This window comes from Natrix helvetica (assembly GCF_964273705.1).
Source record: "Natrix helvetica genome assembly, chromosome: 5".
Lineage (NCBI taxonomy): Eukaryota > Metazoa > Chordata > Lepidosauria > Squamata > Natricidae > Natrix > Natrix helvetica.
The window spans coordinates 40290172-40310781 of NC_138551.1; the positions used below are offsets into that span (position 1 = coordinate 40290172).

A 20610-nucleotide genomic window follows, 5' to 3' on the forward strand; every position below is an offset into this window, starting at 1 on the left:
TGAGGAGGATATTAATTGGTATGCAGACCATTTGTTGAAAGGGTCCCTATTCAACCTGATGCCAGTAACTGCAGATTAGCTCTCCTGATGGGGAATTATGGGATAATGTAATATACATACTTTTAGTGAAAAGAAATATAGAGACTTTTAAAATCAGAGGATAATTGGAAGATATATTATTTTATTTAGGGCTCCAGGGCTCTCCTGCTCTAAGGAAATGTAACCATGTAGTAAAAAAATATATCCTAAATGCCTCCCATAACTAATACATTAGTAAGTTAACTAAACAGTCTACAAAAATAGAAAGCAATATGTTCACAGACCCCCTGAGGCAATATATTTTTTATTCTATTGAAACTTTGTAAGGCTAACCATTTTTTTGTCCTGAAAATGCCAGCTTCTACAGTCAGCAACATCAAACCCTGTTCAGAAATAGAATTATTTGAAGTGACTGGTGAAAAACAAGTATTTTAGAAGTTCCTCCATTTGTTTTCTTTGAAGCATCTAGCCAGGAGAAAACAAGATGCCAGAGACAAGATAGTTTTTTCATTTATTTTCACAGAATTAATAGATATATGCTTTTTTCATACATTATTGTTGTTGCGGGGATGGGTAAGAGGTTGGGTGGGAAGAGTGTATGTGTTAAGGAGAGTTAAAAAAATTATCATACAAACCAGGAGCAAATGAGAGTGGCTTGTATTTGTTTCTATTTTTATTAATCCTTTGTTAATTTTAATAACATAGGAAGAAGAATTTGTCATATACTGTGTACTAAGCAGCCACAGAGAATATTTTGTAAAATAATTTAGATGTATTCAATAAATACAATATAATAGCAGCCTTCTACAATGCAGGCTACATAGAGATTTCCTCCGGCTTGAAGTACCCTGGTCTTTAGTACACCTACTGGAGCAGATGTGCTCCAAAAAGTGTTTTAAACAGACATATCTATAAGATATATATAAAAGAGGGTCTAAAATTAGAAAGGATTTCCCCCCCATATATTTTTACCATGGTCTCCACATAGCCAATGACCCCACGTTAACACCATTAAGTGCAAAATGAGGTTGCAAAATGGGATGTGGCAATTCATGCTGATTACATCGTGATGATGGTTGTGGCTGAAATGACTTTTTCAAACCCAGTTTGACTTCAGTTGGATACATCTGATCCTGAGATTGGCTAGAGCCTGTTGTATTTCCCTTGCCATTGACTGGAGTCGAAGGATTCGGATTCTCCTTGCAAGTCTCCTCATTGGATTTGGGCAAGGATTTCAATAGGTGGTTCAATAATTGTGCTCCAAGAGTCTTGTCCATCCAATCACAAGTCAGGAGGAGGTTGTGGACTTCATGCATACACTGAATATATCCAGTGCTGTACCTCTGCTGAGCTTCAAGACCCATTTTAGAATCTGCTAATTGAAGAAGAGAGATGCTTTCAATCATTTAATGCATAAAAACTCAAATCTACTGGACTGACTCTTTTCCCATAATAGTAGGTACTACTCTGATTTTAAGTTCTTGCTTTGGATCATCTATTGGGATCTACTAATCATTTGCAAATAGACATGAAATGGATTAAAAACTAGATTATAATTATTCTTTTATCTTAATACAAAGGAATTGTAGAACTTTTGGTACTCTATGAGCTATTTGTTTACAGATGCTTCACTACCCAATGCCATGCACTGATGATGTTATCTAGCTGGGTAATGATATGTCCACAAACAAGCAACTAAGCTCAGAGGGTAACAAGGACCGCACAATTCAACACTGAGCTCCATGCATTGTGTTCTATTGGAAACACCTATGAATGTATTAAAAAACATTATAGAGCTAGTTAGTATAAGAAAACCTTTTTGTGCAAGGGAAAGTTCAGTTGCTTCTCCAGATAGCACCTTTTGAATAGCGTAAGAACACTCTACCATATATCACATAAACTCGACTGACAGTGAATAGAAAGTGATCTCAGTAGGTACTGTTAGGCATGTAAAGAATACCAACTGATAAGAAGAAAAAAGTTACAAGGTAAAGACTTGATCTATGGGTGCTCATTATACCAGACCTTTTTCAGACATTCAGAAAAAAAAAATCCAAACTTCTAAACTGCTTTTACAAGATGAATGGAGCAACTACAGACCATTAATGACACATATCTTTGATACAGGGAAACAGAATAACCTAGAAAAGACCTTGTTGGCTACCAAGGAGAGAAAAATTGAAACTAAGAGTGATTGAATGTATTGGTACCCAAGCCTCGTGTTGAAATTCAGTTCTGTGCAGACATATGACAAGTGAAATTAGTTGCTAAATTCAATAGCTATCCAATGCCTCAATTTTCTAGAAAGACTAAGACCCCATATGTCTTTCTAACCAAAAGATTTTGGCAAATATCACTGGAAAACAAAACAAAACAAAATGGCATTCACTACCTCCAAAGCTATTTCATTTCAACAAAATTCCCTTCAGAGCACACAGGGCTCTGCCACGTTCCAAAGATTTATACATAAAATCCTGGCAAGGGGAAAATATACGAAGCCTACACGGATGATCTACTGATCTTCTCTTGGGACAGCTCACTACCAGAAATGTAGATTACTCTTTGCTGGCTGGGGAATTCTGGGAGTTGAGGTCCACCAGACTTAATGTTGTCACGTTTGGAGATCCCTGCCCTACAGCATGGTATAGTAAAAGGTACAGCATGAAAGAGTAAAAGGCAGGGGTGGAATGCTGCCGGTTCGGACCAGTTCTTCTGAACCGGTGGCAAACAATTCTATGGTTGCCCAAACTGGTATTAAAAAAGGGTTCCAACAATCAGCTGTGACAGTGCCACGTGATTGCAGGAACCTTTTTATTTTACTTTGGCAAGGTTGATTCGCCAGCTCTTTAGGGAAGGATTCCCCATTCAGCCTTGAGAGAAAAGAAGCATGCACTTGCTCCTGGCATTTTTCCATTTGGTGGAAACTTCAAAGCCAGCAAGTGCACACTTCTTTTCTCTCGAGGCTGAATGGGAAATCCTTCCCACCAATCCCTGTAAACAGGAATTGCCCACAGAACTGGTGGTAAAAAAATTTAGATTTGACCACTGGTAAAAAGTATCTTCTCTCACATGAATTATTGAAGTACGACGTTTTTCTTATGGAAGAAAGAATTCCATATACTACATAGCCACATTAAGCAAAGCAGTTCAAACATAGCATCTTTAGCTGTGAGTAGAAGGGGATTTGAAAGAGAAGGGGCTGTTCTTTCTCCCAGAGCTATGGTGCCTGCAGGAAGTCTGTCTTGCAGCCTAATGACAGCCAACAGCTCCAAGGAAATAAAAGACTTGTGGTAAACAAAATCAAGAACAGAGACTATGCCAAGAGAGTAATTCAAGAACCCTAACAAGAGGCCCAGATAGAGCCTCTGCTCAGACTGAAGTTCAGAAAATTAAAGGACCTGGAAAGGGTTAATTAAGTCAGGAAACGAAGGCTAAGGCTCCTGGGTAATCTGGCTGAAACAGTAGCATGCATTGTGTTGGTAAGACAACATTATGACATTAACTCTGAAGAACACACTGTATCCCCTGAACAATGGGGAAAGTGGGGGGAGCTCAGGGAGGTTTGTATCTGAGAATCTTGAACCCAATAAAATTTGAAAACTATTTGTGTGCTCATCTTTGGTCATTTCCCAAACAACCTTATGTTATGTCATCATTTTATACAAAGTACAACTTCACTGAAGCTAAATAGGTACATACAACCTTGTTTCTTCTCTCTCTCTCTCTCGCTTTCCCTCTACCACTCTCATTCCAGCTTCATTATTTCTTTGAATAACTTTGCCAAGCTATTGAGCTGGTTTTCATATACAAAACAGGAGCAACTACAGCCAATATATAGATACAGAACATCAACTCACCTATATTTCTGTTGTGTTGGATATTCTGGAGATGTTTTACTGTCATTTCCAAGATATCTGCTTTTTCAAGTTTTGACTGCTATTTAAAAAGGAAATAACAATTATTATCATATCCTATTTGAAAGCTGCGGAAAAATGAAATACAGATGGAAATAAAGAAACGTGGGAACAGAAAAAATGTTAAAATCTATGCTTACATCAAGCCGAAAGGCTCCAACGACTGTTTCCTTGAGCTGGTCCAAACAATTGTTAATCCTCTCTCTTCGCTTCCTTTCAATCAAAGGTTTTCTTAACTGAAATAATTAAGGGAGAATATTAGGAATGGCTTGCTTGACTTGAATCCATATAGGCCTTCATTGGAAGAAGTTATTTTCCAAAGCAGATTCTTTCATCGTACAATGGAACGACATATATGGGAACTATCACACAATCTTTATGATCAGTATTTAAATAATTACAATTCTGGAGCATTTTCTGTTAGGCACATTCACGTAGTGTAAATTTGAATCAATACAGTCAAGCAAACTGATAATATAATCCTATGTGTATATATTCAAACTTTAGTCAATGGAGCATATTTTCAGATGTATCTATATTGGGTTACAGTGTTGTAATTTCTAATAATCCCATAATGAAGAAAATGTGAATGTAGTTCCTAAAACTTAGAAGTGCAATTTGCTTTCCCTTTATCTCATGCATTGTAATATCAAATTTTATTAATAGATTTGTATTCCTTGGCTACTTCTTTTATTCAGCCTAATTAGCCCTAAAGGGAGGTAAGCTTTTTTAATGAAAATAATAATTGGCACATTACCCAAGCCAGCCATGCCCTGTGCTTTTCATTTCTCTAACAATATATATTTCAGTTTAACATTGTCCATAAATGTAGTCTGCTTTTATATAGCTCTGTTTTTCTACTGCATCCTACAGCTAAAGATGAGCTCTATTATGTTGTACATTAAGTACATAAGAATGTATAAATAGATTGTTCCACCCTCAGGACTTCTGCACATACAGTATTTTTTACCTTGGGTGTTCTACTCGCTGCATGCACTTTTAGATTTTATTTCTACCAAGGGTCAGAGATAAGCAATTACCTACTAGAAGGAAGTAATTCTTGGAAAAGCAAAGAAACACATCTAGATAGCACACCTGTGAAGACAGCCTTTTAACAATCCCCAGAGCCACTAAAATAGTATGGCACCATTTGTTTGATCCCTTCAGAGATGGCAAGCATCTTACAATGAATTTATTTATAAAATAATGCATACCTTCCTTTCCTCTTTGGTATTAGAAAGTTTCTGTCCACTGCTGGCTAGAGTTGTAGCTGTCATTGTAGTCCTGCACGCCTGCCTGAAGGCTTAGGGGAGCAAAGGGAGAAAGCCCTATAGCAACTGGCTTCTCCTGTTGTCTTCTGGAGCATTCTCTGTCATGAGAGCTGCATTCTGCGAGCATTTATAGCTGGATATTAGCATGTGAATGAGGAAATTGCTTAGCTGGTCTCCTTTTCCCACAGAAGGGGTTGAGGCCAGAGGCTTGTGACCATCAATCAAGGCTGACAGGTCACTACTTATCAATGGCCAGATCACACACACAGTGCCTAAAGAGCGACAGATGTCCAGCTTCATGAAAGCTTTGCTTGGTAGAAATCTTTTGTTTAAGGAGGCAGAAAACAAGTGCCAGAGATTATTTGGCTCCCTTCTCAATCAGCACTGATTCCCAGGGGAAAAAAGATCTATAATCTAAACCATAACCAACTGAGAAATACATGAGCTGCTAGGATTAATGGATATACCAGCTTTGTATATAGATCTTTCTTTGCTCCCTTATTTTTGTGCCCTTTGGAATACTTGAGGCAGCATTAAAAATCTTCAGGTAGGAACTCTTGTGTATTCTTCTTTCACGCATTGAATACAAATGTGTACAAATGACAAGTGAGTATTACGCACTTATATTTACAGTAAGTGGAATGTTCTTGAGAACGTGGGATTGCACAACTCAAGATCTTGCAGCTTCCGAATATTTTTCCACAGAATGAATCATCACCACAGGAAAATAGTGGCTGAGAAGTTTTGCCTCTCTGCATATGTCCATGTGCCCATCAGAAGCAGGGTTGAGCAAACTACCTGATGTCAGACACTGGATTGGGGCAAAGTTGCTTTGTCTACTCATTGACTACAAACAGACTTTCTGTTTCGTTATAAAAGTATGATGGAGAAGTTATTGTTGCCACAGAAAAGGTTTGGGAACACAACTTGGAATTTTTCTGGAACAATAATTTATAAATAGAATGCACATTCCAAAATTTAATAGCAACTTAATAATCAGGGTCATATATCAGTAGCCCTAAAGGTGACTTGACGATTATCAGTCCTTGGAATGTTTATTTTAGATAAGTTTCATTGTGGACATTCAGTTTCTTCTTAGGAATATCATCATCATCATCATGAGTTGGAAGGGAGCTTGGAAGTCTTTTAGTATAATGTCCTGCTCAATATGTATTAGCTCTAGGTTTCTAAAATATATATTATTGTTTTATATTGTATCCAATCTTTAAAAGTTGAAATGCACCGTAAAATAATCTTGAAAACAAAACTTACTTTGAAGAAATTACGGTAAAGCAAGAAAGAAGTTAACTCTTTTCCAATCCATCACAATATATCTTTAATTAATACAACAGATTTCAGGACGATGGCATACCTATATATGATTATTTGACGTGTTGTATCAAGGAAGGTTAAATGATGTCAGTTTCTATCTGCTAACACAATATGGCTTCATATTGTATAAAAATACCTTGATTTTCTTGGATAGATATTTTTTTGCAAATCACTTCTACAACCTATAAGTTTAACATTAAGAAGTATAATTCTAACTTTAGAAGTTTGAATTTGAAAATGTCCGTTGGAAAAACAATTTTAAAAAGTAATAAAAAAGAACCAGAAGTGTGACATTGGTCCACATGTTTTTCTACATTAGGAAAGTTTTGTTTTATTGACCCAAAGATCACTAAGGGAAATTTTTATACATGAAGTTTTTACCGTAATTCCTACACTCTTAATACAATCAATCAATCCAAAATTTCAGAAAAAACTTTGCTTTTTCATTTTTTTACTGCATGCAAACATGTAATACCTCATCCATCCTGGAGGAGGATTGTGGGGCCTTCACATTTTTCTGGCTCACTTCATGTCATTAGATCTAATCAATATTTCTTCAACCTCAGAAAATAGCAGAGGAAATTACTGTAACTTGGTGATATACATGCAGGAAGGAGGAGGAGGAGGAGGAGGAGAAGGAGAAGGAGAAGAAGAAGAAGAAGAAGAAGAAGAAGAAGAAGAAGAAGAAGAAGAAGAAGAAGAAGAAGAAGAAGAAGAAGAAGAAGAAGAAGAAGAAGAAGAAGAAGAAGAAGAAGAGGCCAAAACATGTGGTTTTGTTTTCAACTTGCTGAAAAATAGATTATGACTTCAGTGCTAGAAGAGATCTCTTTTGTATTGTCTTTGGTGGGAGTAATATTTCCTCAGAATTAGGAACAATGAAAACTATCTTAGATAGAATCACCCCTCTTGAGAAACATGCGGGTTATAACAGTTCAGTGACTTTCCAGTATAAATAAGCTTGGCACTAATTCGAAGTCAGGAAGTCTATGGTGGAAAGATCATTGTGAAAACTTTTATTTTTTATTTTTGGCCATATGAAATTTGTTGAATGTCTATTGTCAAGTCAATGTTTATTACAGTAATCAGAAAAAGAGACCAGAAAAAGTTAAAAACACTCAAGGACTATCCAGTTAAAAATTCTAGAATAAAATAAATAAGAGATAACATCTATATTAAAATCACAATTCAGCATCCAATCAGTTACACACGAGCACATTACAGCACTGTCTAACCATACTATAATATAAATCCTTAATCTGTGAGGCCCGTAGGAATGACTATTGAAAGGTACATTCCCTTCTTCTTCCTAGCGTTATTCTCACACTATGGCAGGGTCCACTTGACAGCAAAACCGTCTCCATTTGGATCGACCCAGGGCATTTTCAGAGGAGACGCCCACATCATAAAGGTATATTCTAAAAAATATTAAAATAACAACAATGCAAACTTTATTTAACTTGTACAATTTCAACAGACCACTATTTTGTTTAGCTATTGTAATTTACAACTTTGTTTATATTGTGTGAGCAGTTTTGCGTCAATATACTGAAATCACAACTGGAATAATTTAAAGACTTCTTATGGAGATGGACTTTTAATGTTATAAAGGAATGGGACTTTTATTTAGAAACACGTTTTTGTCCACTTTTTATCTTAGTTCCAATAAAGAGCTATTCTTGTATTTAAATTATAGAAATAAAACATGCTCCATTATTTCTGCATTCAGGATAGCAACTTTGGGCTACCGAGCTCTAATGGGATCATAGTGCTATATGGCTGAATTGCTACATAGCACTATGTGGTACATTTTTACCCCTATCTAATTGACTTAGCAGAATTGCTTGGATACACAAACCATTTTTAATTGACTTGACATGACCCATGGCTCACAACCTATAGTAGTTGGGCTCCCAAATCATACTAAAGCAAAACCAAACCAACTCTCAACTTTGCAAGTTCAGCCCAAGCTATAACATTCCAATGTATCTGTTAAATAAAAAAAAAAAAAAAGACGTATCCAGTTAAAAATCTCCCATTCATTTACCTTGTCCCTTTTTCTGTACATGCTGCCTGATCCCAAATATGTTGCTTTTGTAGACCAAAATATGTTATCCCATGTGATTACTATATTTCCATAAAAATATTCATATATGGTAGGAACTACAGAATTAATATCTTTAGCTGGATATTAGTTTTTTATTTTGTAAAAACTGGGAACATTGAAACTTGGAAACTGGGTAATTATTCTTATAGGCAAAATATGACATTTGTCTGTGTAACTGAGTGGGAAATAGGAATGCAAATGCAAATGTGTCTGCATATTATTTAAGGGTCTACTCTGTGACTTGCTTTCTTCTCCTTTTTATGTTGCTCAATGCCCAGTTTTTTAAAAAAAGAAAAGAAAAAGCCTTGAATTGCAAAGCTATGGATTTTTTCTGTATTTCTTAAAGCAGTGGAGAATTTTTCTTAACTCTCCTTCCTTTTTTCAATATGTCTGAATATTTCACATAAAAGTATGTTCCTACACTTTTTTTAAGAAGAGAAGGAGGCTTGAAACTAGAAGACAAAACAAAAAAATATGGCAGATGTTAGTGAATCCCCTCCAAGGCAGATGTCCAGGTTAAAAAAAAAACCTTTAAAAATCAGGTTTAAGAATTCATGGCTCCAACTCTTTTCTGACTTAGGACACGCGACTGCTTGGCTTGTGGAGGAATGTGGGAAAACTCTAATTCACAAAGAACTTATTCAAACCAACCTAATAGCCATGAAGAATCTAATCGCCAGCAGGAAAATGGACAGCAAGTCCACCAAAGAGGCCGGTAGAGAAAATTAACCCTTTCTGATTTGGTATGCAAAATAAAGATAGAATTCCCACATAGCTTTATTTGACATGATTGGCCATTCCCATGTTACACAGCGGCTTTGTCAAAAGATTCTGTCTGCAGTATTAATCTGTGCAATGTCCAAACTGCTGGGCTAAGGATTAATAATTTACAGAGGATTCAAATCCATCAGATTTTTTTAAAAAAAATCAATTCAGTCAATGATTCTTAATTTTCTCCTTATATTAGGATACATACCCCAATCTTGGATCCCATAAGAGCTTTCATGTCAAGAATGCTTGACCAGTTCAAGCAGCTAATAAGTTTATTCCTGTTGACTACGGACTGAATTTAACCTTAGTTCCATAAAGTCAGGATTTATGCAGTACTATGTGGTTGGTGGGGATGTGAATTAGCAGAAGACAATGAGAAATATCAATGCTTATTGGGAGGAGTCCAGTCAAGCAGACTCTGAGACAGTGACGTGCGGTGAGGTTTATGACTGGTGAGGCACTGACACAGTGCTGGGTTTCAAATATTTTTAGACTTGTGGACTTCAACTCCCAGAATTCCACAGCCAGGCATGCTCAGTTCCAATTTAAAGCGACAGCATTTGTTTTTCTCCTTTGCTCCTTCTTTCTTTTTCTTTTTCTTCTCCTTCCCCTCCTTCCTCCCTCTCTCCCTTCCTCCCCCTCTCTCAAACACACACACACACACACACACAGAAGTTGGATTGGACTATCTCTCCTACCCCTTCCCTCTCTCACTCACTCTCAAACAAACCCCCCCACACACAAAAGTTGGATTGGATATCTTTTCCAGTGGCTTGAAAGCAGCTCCTCTGCCATCCCCCCCCCATCCCCCTGCTGCCTTTCCCAAACACCTCCACCATTGCAAATGCAGCCTGCTGTCTGGGTGGGAAATGCCTGGAACACAATAAAGCCCACCCACCACCTCCTGCTGGCAGGCTGGGGTGAGAGGAGAGGCAGAGAAGCCGGAGGGGAGCCGAGCCGAGCCTTCCAAAAGAAAGAGGCTGGGGGGAAGTGTGTGTACTACATCATGGCTCTTTGCCTGGCTTCCTGCCTCCTCCTGTGGTCTCCTCAGTGCTCGCTTGTGCTCTCCCTCCCCAAGTGTAGTTTGATTGCAGGTGGAGCCACGTTGCCTTTTCAAACTTGTAATCAGTGAAGCTGGGCTAGATTTTTATATAGTTTTTTCCAGCTGTGTGTGTGAGAGAGAGAAATGAATGGGGGCCTGGGGAGGAAGTCACTACACTTGGGGAGGGAGAGCACCAGTGAGGTTAAGCAGAGTCATCCACGGTGAGGCAGCAACTAGCTCAGCTTTTTCCTTTTACTTTTTTTTTTCATGATGAGAGTGGTGAGGCTCTGCCTCACCTGCCTCACCTGACTGCACGTCACTGCTCTGAGATGAGCAACTTAAGTAAAATATCAATGGATGAATGCAACTCCTTCCCTTACTATTTACAAACTACCTGGATCTGTCAATGTTCAGTAATCACTTAAAGAGTTATAAGTCTCTCTCTGTCCATCCATCCATCATCTATCTATCTATCTATCTATCTATCTATCTATCTATCTATCTATCTATCTATCATCTATCTATCTATCTATCTATCTATCTATCTATCTATCTATCTATCTCTATCTCTGTGTTTTCAACAGAATCTGTTCAGTTTCAGAATTCCTTAGGACACGTTACTTTAAGTGGGATTGAAAAGAGAAAAGTCTGTCCGGGCTTAATAACATTTCAAGGATAGATAAAGTTGACCTATTGACAATGTTGAATCCATAGTTTCCTGTTCAAATTACACATTAATTCCAAATAGGATGATTTTTTTTAAAAAAAATCTACCTACATAAATATATTTAATGATACATTTTCTCTTATCCAGGCTCAAAGATCCAGAATGTTTGGCCAGTAGAATTTTTTTCTCATAACAATCATGATGTAGACTAAAATAAAACATCTATGATTTCATTATATGCTTACTCATATTTAATTTAACTATATTTTATCTCAATAAACTAATTCTGAGAATACAACGCACTTGCCACAAAGGCTGGATTCATACAACACAGTTAGTATGATATGCGTAACCCAGAGGGGTAATCAATATCCCTCTCATCTCATTTTTAATTATAAACTACAATACAATAGCAGAGTTGGAAGGGACCTTGGAGGTCTTCTAGTCCAACCCCCTGCCTAGGTAGGTAATCCTATACCGTTTCAGACAAATGAAACGCTTCATTGGAGGAGGGGTCCTTACCGGCCGCCTTGAAAGAGGCGGTGGTGAGGCCCCTACTCAAGAAGCCTTCCCTGGACCCGGCGGAGCTAGCTAATTATCGTCCCGTCTCCAACCTTCCCTTTTTAGCGAAGGTTGTAGAGAGTGTGGTGGCACAACAGTTCCCACGTCACCTGGAGGAAACCAACTATCTAGACCCGCGCCAGTCCGGCTTCCGGCCCGGTCACAGCACGGAAACGGCCTTGGTCGCATTGGTGGATGATCTCTGGAGGGCCAGAGATAGGGGCTGTTCCTCTATCCTGGTCCTATTAGACCTATCAGCGGCCTTTGATACCATCGACCATGGTATCTTATTGCGCCGGCTGGAGGGGGTGGGAGTAGGGGCACCGTTTTGCGGTGGTTCTGCTCCTACCTCTCCGACCGGACGCAATGTGTGTTGGCAGGGGAGCAGAGGTCGACCCTGAGGCCGCTCACTTGTGGGGTGCCGCAGGGGTCGGTCCTCTCGCCCCTCCTGTTCAACACATACGTGAAGCCGCTGGGTGAGATCATCTGTGGTTTTGGGGTTGGATACCATCTGTACGCTGATGACACACAGCTGTACATCACCACCCCAAACCACCCCATTCTGTCCTTCTGACAGAAACTTAACTCCCACCTGTTCCAATTAGCTGGCCTAGCTGATTTATAGTCCCACTTTCAACCTCCTGGCAAACATCTTATTTTGGGGTAGTTTTTAAAGGGTAATTTTTAATTTTTTATTCGAATTTTAATCTATTATTGTACAGTGCATATCCTACCTCCTCCGTCTATCTATGTCTATCTATGTCTATCTATATTTTTGTATCCAAATTGTTTTAATATGACTGTACACCGCCCCGAGTCCTGTTTAGGAAAGGGCGCGGTCTATAAATTAAAGTATTATTATTATTATTATTATTATTATTATTATTATTATTATTATTATTATTATTATTATTATTATTGGCTATCCAACATCTTCTTAAAATGTTTGTATTGTTATTGTTATTAGAGATATCTATTTTTTTACAGTTTTATTATTTTCAATGTTGTAAGTGGTCCAGAATTATATATGGCGAGACAGGTGGCAAATAAATTTAATAAATAATAAACAAACAAACATTCAGTTCTGCATATTTAATCTGCATTTTGTTTCTTTGGCCGCATTAAATAAATGATACTAATATGTCAATTGGCTTTAGCTTAGAGCAGTGGTTCTCAACCTTTCCAATGCCACAACCCTTTAATACAGTTCCTCGTGTTGTGGTGACCCCCAATCATAAAATTGGTGTCTCGGTTCCTAAGACCATCGAAAATATGTGTTTTCCGATGGTCTTAGGCGACCCCTGTGAAAGGGTCGTTCGACCACCAAAGGGGTCCCGACTCACAGGTTGAGAACCACTGGCTTAGAGCTTAGTATGTATTTTCAGTGAAATCATCATCATTACTAACTTAACATTCTGTATTAATTTTGTCATTGTGTCTTATTAAATACATCATAGTTAAATCAAACATAGTTTCATGTGATTTGTGAACCCAGCCATTATGGTTTATAATTCAAGATATATTAATACTTAAAGTAAGGTGTGAACCAGCAACTATTTTCAATAGCCCTGTATAGTGGCTTGTTGATTGGAGTTAGCAGCAAAGGTGCATAAGAGTTTCCACAATTATTCCTATAAGAGAAGAGGCAGGTCAGTGAATCATTAAATCAAAGCAATGCTCTAGTCCAGTGGTGGGCAACCTTTTTTTTCAACTGAGCCAAATCTCGCCAAAACCACGATTGAAATTTATTTTGAGAGCCACATTTTTAAAACCGAAAATACATAGGATGGTACACTGTTTTTAGTTTCAATAAACTCTGGCATTTGAAGCACGCAAGTCTTAAAGCTATCAAGTTACAAGATCCTTGCATCCCTAACCCTTTAGGAAAAAAACCCCCAGGGGTGTTCAAACCTGACAGCTTTAAGACTTGTGGACTTCAACTCCCAGAATTCCTCCTCCAGTCATGTTGGCTCAGAAACTCTGGCATTGAAGCATGCAAGTCTTAAAGCTGTCAAGTTGCAAGACCCTCGCACCCCCAACCCTTTAGAAAAAAAAAAGCCCAGGGTCTTCAAACCTGACAGCTTGAAGACTTGTGGACTTCAACTCCCAGAATTCCTCCTCCAGTCATGTTGGCTCAGAAACTCTGGCATTGAAGCATGCAAGTCTTAAAGCTGTCAAGTTGCAAGACCCTCGCACCCCCAACCCTTTAGGAAAAAAAAAGCCCAGGGTCTTCAAACCTGACAGCTTGAAGACTTGTGGACTTCAACTCCCAGAATTCTGAGAATTGAAGTCCACCAAGGGCATCAATCATATTAGCCCAGGGATCTGCAAAATTGGCTCTTAAGACTGGTGGACTTCAACTCCCAGAATTCTGAGAATTGAAATCCACCAGTCTTAAAACAGCCAACTTTGCAGACCTCTGTGTTAGCCCAAAGCCTGGCGCGGGGCGGGCCTTGCTCCCCCATTGGTGGAGCCCCAAGAAGCGAGGAGGGAGAAAAAGAGACGGAGGCCAAGGAGCTTCCCCCCGCCCCCTCCCAGCAAAAATCTAACCAGGGAGCCGGGCGGGCAATAGCAAATTAGCCGATCACGCCGCGTGGGCAGTAGCAAATTAACCGATCACGCGGTGTGATCGGCTAATTTGCTACTGCCCGCCCGGCTATGTTCCCTCTAAGGTGCGCGGCTGCGCGGCCACGCACATGGCAAGTAAATACCGCGCAGCAGTTTCTCACTGCCGCGCAGTGTCATTTGCCAGACACGGACTGCAGTCTGTGCACTCTGCAGAACAGCCGCGGAATCGCGAACGAAACCCCCTCCAGCTAAACAGGAGTCTTGACAACATTTTTTAAAAAGTTTGGGTGGAATTGGTGCAGTTTATTATGCGGTTGCATGTGGGTGGCACCTCCTGATTCTCCGCGCTTCGGACCTGTCAACAAAGCTTTTCGCTTGCGTGCAAGCCGGCGCCCTAAACGGGGCTGGGTCCAGTCGTCTCTTCCCTGCCTTTCCTTCCCTTTTTATGTCCTGTCTCGGACGTGCGGGCGGGCATGCGCATGCTGTGGACTGGCCCGCTTAGATGCCGAGGTTGCTGGGTGCTTAGCTGCGTGCGTATCTCCCAACGTTAAAGGACGTCCCGGCTCCCCTCCCCCCCCACCGCCGCCTTAGGCGCTTTCCCGGCCTTTGTCCCACCCGGCAGCCCTATGGAGGTCGTGCTTCTGCCTGGCAGCTGCTTGCTGAGAAGCCCGTGGAGGAGCAGGCGAGGGGCACTGTGTCTCCCCCAGGACCGAAAAGCCCCCTTTCTGCCTCTGCCTTTGTCGACGGCTGCGCTGAAGCCCCTTAACTCCCGGACCTCCCTCCCCAATATCTGAACCTTCTGTGTGCTGGGAAGTTGCAGGGGGAGGATGGAGAAAGCTCAGCCCGTCTTCGCTCCCCAAACTACAGAGAGCAACACTCGGAGGAGGCCAAGTTTCCTCTGCCTTGGGGGAGATTTAAAAGAGGGCAGCAGTCCAGGTGCGGGGGGGGGGAAACTTCCATTTTGTTTGGGATGAGGTGGAGCCGGTTCTCCCCGTCCAGACGTCCTGCGTGTGTATCTCCTCCTGGTTTTTTTTCTCTTACGTGCCTCCTTGGTGCAGCAGGCTAATGCCGGCCAAAGGAGTGGGGCGGACGGCATGGCACAACTGGGTAAATTATAAACCACAGATTTTAATCCTATTTAATTTTTAATGGTATCAAATTTAGCTATAAAGTGGCCTTACCTACTTTTTTTCCCCTGGGCCTGCTAAATTCTGGCCTGGATTTCCTATTGTGCAATTTGTGTCATGGACTTAATCATTTTAAATTCTATTAAATGCCAGTACACATCCTTTCTGCCAAGAGATCAGAAAAAACAATGTCTAATCTTCTGATATTTAAATGATTTATAATATTGTTTAGATATATAATTTGGATTACATTTGAAAGCTCTGCATTGATTAAATACTATGGAATACAATCCTACAGCAGTTCTTCTTTCTTTTTTGGTTTTAGAAAAGGATAATTCCCTTTTTAGCCAGGCTTTTTGAATTAGTTTATGATGATGTTAACACTAGTTTTTAAGTAGATTTCAATTAAAAAAAAAATCTGTTAGTTGCTTTGAATGCCTTGGAGATGAAAAGATGGGGTACAAAACTGAAATAATAAAAAATTAGTACATTAATTTTGAAAAATAAATGCAATACTTGATTAATTTTATATCTTTATTCAAAATAGTTTTGGCAAGGGGGAGAGTTTCATGATAAATCATTTTATTACATTTATATTGCATTTATATATTATATTTATTACATTTATACTCCACATTATATATTTGTATTGTTATTTTAGTGTTTATTGTCAATTTTGATTGATATTATATTGATATATCTACTGATTTTAGTCATACTAAATAACAATTACTGCTATTATTTATCAGCATTAAATATTTACAGTTTTTAATAGTGACTTAGTCATATTTTAGAATAATAGGATTATCTTTTGATAGGATAATTGGCAAAATCTAATTCAGATGTGATGGATTGCATTCCAAAGGAATGTGAGAGGACAGGTTGCCTGCAAAATGCCAGGACCCAGGCTGTTGGTGCCATGTCTCTCTCTAGCCAGTCTAACAATGTAAAAGTTTAGCAGAGAGGCTTTTTTTTTCAGTGTGACCAGAAAAGTATAGTGTTTGAGCGGCACATTTTCATGCCTGGCATTCATCAGGCTGAAACCACACTCGCAATTGGCAGTTGACACTTAGAATGTTGCGCAAATATCCAGCAGACGCGACAACAGTTCAAACTGTTGCTCTCTTAGGTGCTCAGGCATGAAAATGTTCCGCTCAAACACTATACTTTTCCGCTCACACTGAAAAAAAATTAGAGGGAACATTGCCGCCCTGCTCCCCGGTTAGATTTTTGCTGGGAGGGGGGGGAGAAGCTCCTTGGCCTCCGTCTCTTTTTCTCCCTCCTCGCTTCTCGTCCCCACCTAACTTCAGGATCCTCCCTAATCATTGTGGGTCGAAAAGAAAAAAGGGAAAGGGGCGCTTAAAGGTTCAAACAGTAGAGCAAACGCTTCAGAGGCAACAGTTTTCACGGGGAATTAGAACAGAGAGCCCTGGAGTTTCGCTGCCCACCCGGTCAGACCTCGCTTTCCTCGCATGATTGGCTAATTTGCTACTGCCCGGCTCCCCGGTTAGATTTTTGCTGGGAGGGGGAGGGGGGAAGCTCCTTAGCCTCCATTTCTTTTTCTGCCTCCTCGCTTCTCGTCCCCGCCCGACTTCAGGATCCTCCCTAATCATTGTGGGTCGAAAAGAAAAAAGGGAAAGGGGCGCTTGTTTTGAAGTGCCCGAGAGGAGGGAGGGGAGCGGGCGCCCGGCACACAGAAGAGCCGCATTAAAATGTGTAAAGAGCCGCATGTGGCTCGTGAGCCGCGGCTTGCCGACCACTGCTCTAGTCTAAAGCTTTACAATACTAGTAGCTACTTTATCGATGTGTATTTAGTTACTGAAGTATAGTAGCTCTCATTTATATGAACTTTCTAAAGCTGCAGCTTTAATGTTTGGAATGGAATTAAATTAAATTTTGTGAAACATTATACTGCAGTACATAGTTGTACTGCAGTATAATAAACAATACTGCAAAAAATAATAAACAAGATCTTCGAAATGCAGGATTGATACTGGTACTATCACAGGAACATTTGGACTCCTTTTGAGTAATATGTAAATGGGGAGTGAAGCTGGAGGACAGAGACTTCACTCAGGTCAGTCTCTTAAATGGGAATTACCATACCCGGAGATCATTGGTCCATTTGAGTGGTGGGAAAATAGAGCAATCTCAGTGGCTGGGCTGCCTGACAGGTCCCTTTAAAAGAGGGAGCTGTCGGAGACCCTACTTCTATTCAATAAAGAGCTGAAGTCACGATGCTAATCCTGTCTCTTCAATCAACCCCAACTTAACGTAAGGGAACTACTATCTGCTTCTATGAGCTAAAATGCAGGTACAATAACTTAACATAGACATTTCTCATAATCTGGGCAATCCTCAGATGTATAAAATCCAAATCTCAACAATAATCACGTTGGCTGGAAATTATGGAGATTGCTGTTGACTTTACATGGAATTTCCCCAAGCTGTAAAATGATATCTCTAAGTGTATCCTGTTACTGATATGTACTTTGCATTTAATTTTTCCAGGTGCTACATTTTTGGAATAGTCCTTTTAACTAGTGTTTCAGACTGTTATAGGTTAAGGAATAAACATCCAGTATCCGGATGTTCTATTTACCCCACTGAATTTTTTTTTTTTTAAAAAATGCAGTTATACAAAACCAGAAGAATGTCATGCTATTAATAGAAACGTATATTATGTGAAAGAGAGAATAGTTAAGCATTCTATTTTTTAAAAAAGTGTACAGATAAAAAAAACATATACTAAGCTGGAAAAATAAGATAACATTATTTTAATATCTGAGATCTTATACATATTTACTTTTACACAGAATAGATGCAGCCATATGCTTAATTAGAAGTCAACCTACTGATTTGAAAATTCTAAATTATACTTTATAAACATCTTTCAATACACCACATCGAATACAAGACAATGTATTTTATGTAATCTAGTCAGACCAACCAAATTGGCAGTGAATCGCTTCCTGCAGTTTCATCACAGATCACAGCCCCTGGATCAAACGGTTAGGCTTCGGTCCCAGGAAATGACAGGGTTAAGTGAGGAGGTCAACTGCTGGCTAAAGGCAGGTGGTGGGCCTGTATCTGCACAATACGAGGCTCATTTGATAGAAAAAAATCTATTAAATGCAACCCTAAATCAGGATTTTAAAGTGAGCCAAGCTCACATCCCATCCAGGCAGTCCTTCAAGCAATGTGTTTATACAGAGAGCAAAGGCTTTTTCACAGCATTAGGAAAACAAGGCAGATGCAGTCTTTGAGCCGGAGACACACGAAATCATTATGAATTTCACTGGGGGGAAATGAATCTGTAGTATAGGAGGGTAAGCATCCATCCAGCAACTTTGCTTTGTTTGATCTTTTAAAATATTGATAAGAAATGGCATAGAGCTCAACTGAAGGATTGGATCATTTGATCCAGGGCTCTCCTAGCTGATAGGAGGCAGCTAGAAGCTTGGTACCTAGCTATGGATCTGAAGATAGATGGTGTGCCAGAAATTAAATCCCAGCTTGTTTGATAGGACTTTGCTAATGCAGTGGGACCTCGGGTCATGAACTGCTCAGACCATGACCAAATCGGATGCCGACCAAAAAATCTGCTAAATGTTTTACTCAAGTCATGGACACATCCTTGGGTGGGGATCAAACACAGCTACGGCGATTTTCCCTGCCGCGGTGATTTCACCTTCTGCGCCATTTTTTGTGTGTGCGTGCATGCACAGTCAGTCTTGCTTCTGGTCCCTACCAAATAAATTTACTGGTAATCTTAAATATTTTAAAAGAAATAAAAAGAACAAAGTAATAAAAGAATCAAATAAGGCACAGTTCTTGTATAATAAACCTATAAAAATCCATATTCTTATGGATTTCAGACACTATAGGTATCGTGTTCAAAATTGGACTCTTGACTTAGAGGGTGAACACTAATATCAGATTCTTGCTCCTTCTTCTTGGAGCTGGCTCCTTCCAATATTGGTGGAATCTGATACTGTAGTGAAAAATGACACTGAAGTGGGTATGATTGATTTGGGCAGGAGCTGGAGATGCTTTGAATCCAGATTTTACACCCACCGACCCCTCCATTTTTACATCTTTTGTGTGTAGGTGTGGAGTGACAGAACTAAACCAGTCTTTAATGGTATCTCCAGATTTTCCTTGTATTTGTTTGCAGTTATATAAATTCTGGTATATGAAAGAATTAGTTAACCAAGCATATAAATAATATACAGTACAGGTAGTCCTTGGCTTACAACCATAATGAAACCAACAGTTTCTGTTGTTAATGAAACATTAGTTAAGTGAGTTTTGCCCCATTTTATGCCTCCTTTCTTGTCACAGTTGTTAAGGGAATCAATGCAGTTGATAAGTTAGTAAGCCGGGTGCTAAGAAAATCTGGTTTCCCATTGACTTTACTTGTCAGGAGGTCAGAAAATGGGATCACATGACCCTGAGACAAAGCAATGGTCATGAATATGAACCAATTCCAAGCATCTAAATTTTGATCACATGATAATGGGGGATGCTGCAAACATTGTAATTGTGAAAGACAATCATAAGTCACCTTTTTTCGTAACGTTATAACTTTGAATGGTCACTAAGTGAACAGTTGTAAGTGGAGGATCACCTGTATTACTTTGCATGCATTGTCCTGGGGTCTCTTAATTTGGTTTTATTTCTGAATCAAATAGGTTTGCTAAATTCCTAAGCTGCTAGATTCAGCTTACTTATTAGGACCTTTGTCAAACAAACCAACCAAAACAACAACAACCCACTAGTCTTATCACCATCTTTTTCAGTCTGCTGCCTTCCCAAAACTAACTATACTCTGAAAACACCATGGTATCTAAGATCTACGGAAGCAGTGTCATTTGGAGAGTTAATAAAAGATTTGGGAGTACAACTAACCAATTGTACTCCTCCATTTGATCACTTCATTTAGAAAATATAGCTTTTCATTATCATGAGGCTCTGAATTTCACCCAAGATCCTAATGGTCTAAGCACATTCTTGACCATATACAGTAGCTTGGGATAATTATCAGAATTCTGCCAGCTCAGCAGTTTCTGAATCCCAAATGCTCTTTTTTGAGATTGAAAACCTTCAATGAACTATTATATCATGGAAGAAAAGATATTAAGTATAGGTAGATTAACTCCAGTGGATTTATCAAAAAGATGTTTTGTGCATTCTTTCACGCAAGCATTCTAT

The 20610-nt window shown here is 39.3% G+C and overlaps 1 protein-coding gene across 4 annotated transcripts in view; it reads right to left on the reverse strand.

The window, feature by feature from the left end:
* Window positions 1–305: 305 nt before the first annotated feature.
* The window catches only part of LOC309392795 (transcription cofactor HES-6-like), a 28527-nt gene continuing 8222 nt past the window's right edge, over window positions 306–20610 (reverse strand). The window contains exons 2-5 of one of the 4 annotated variants that reach the window (XM_081954258.1): window positions 5168–5256; window positions 4094–4189; window positions 3897–3975; window positions 306–1414 (exon numbers count right to left, since the gene is read on the reverse strand). In XM_081954258.1, the coding sequence (XP_081810384.1) occupies window positions 1008–1414; window positions 3897–3975; window positions 4094–4189; window positions 5168–5230 (645 nt within the window). In that variant the 5' untranslated portion in view covers window positions 5231–5256 and the 3' untranslated portion in view covers window positions 306–1007. Of the gene's footprint in view, window positions 1415–3896; window positions 3976–4093; window positions 4190–5167; window positions 5354–20610 lie in introns of those variants that run through there. The other 3 variants (XM_081954260.1, XM_081954259.1, XM_081954257.1) reach the window with 3 other exon arrangements.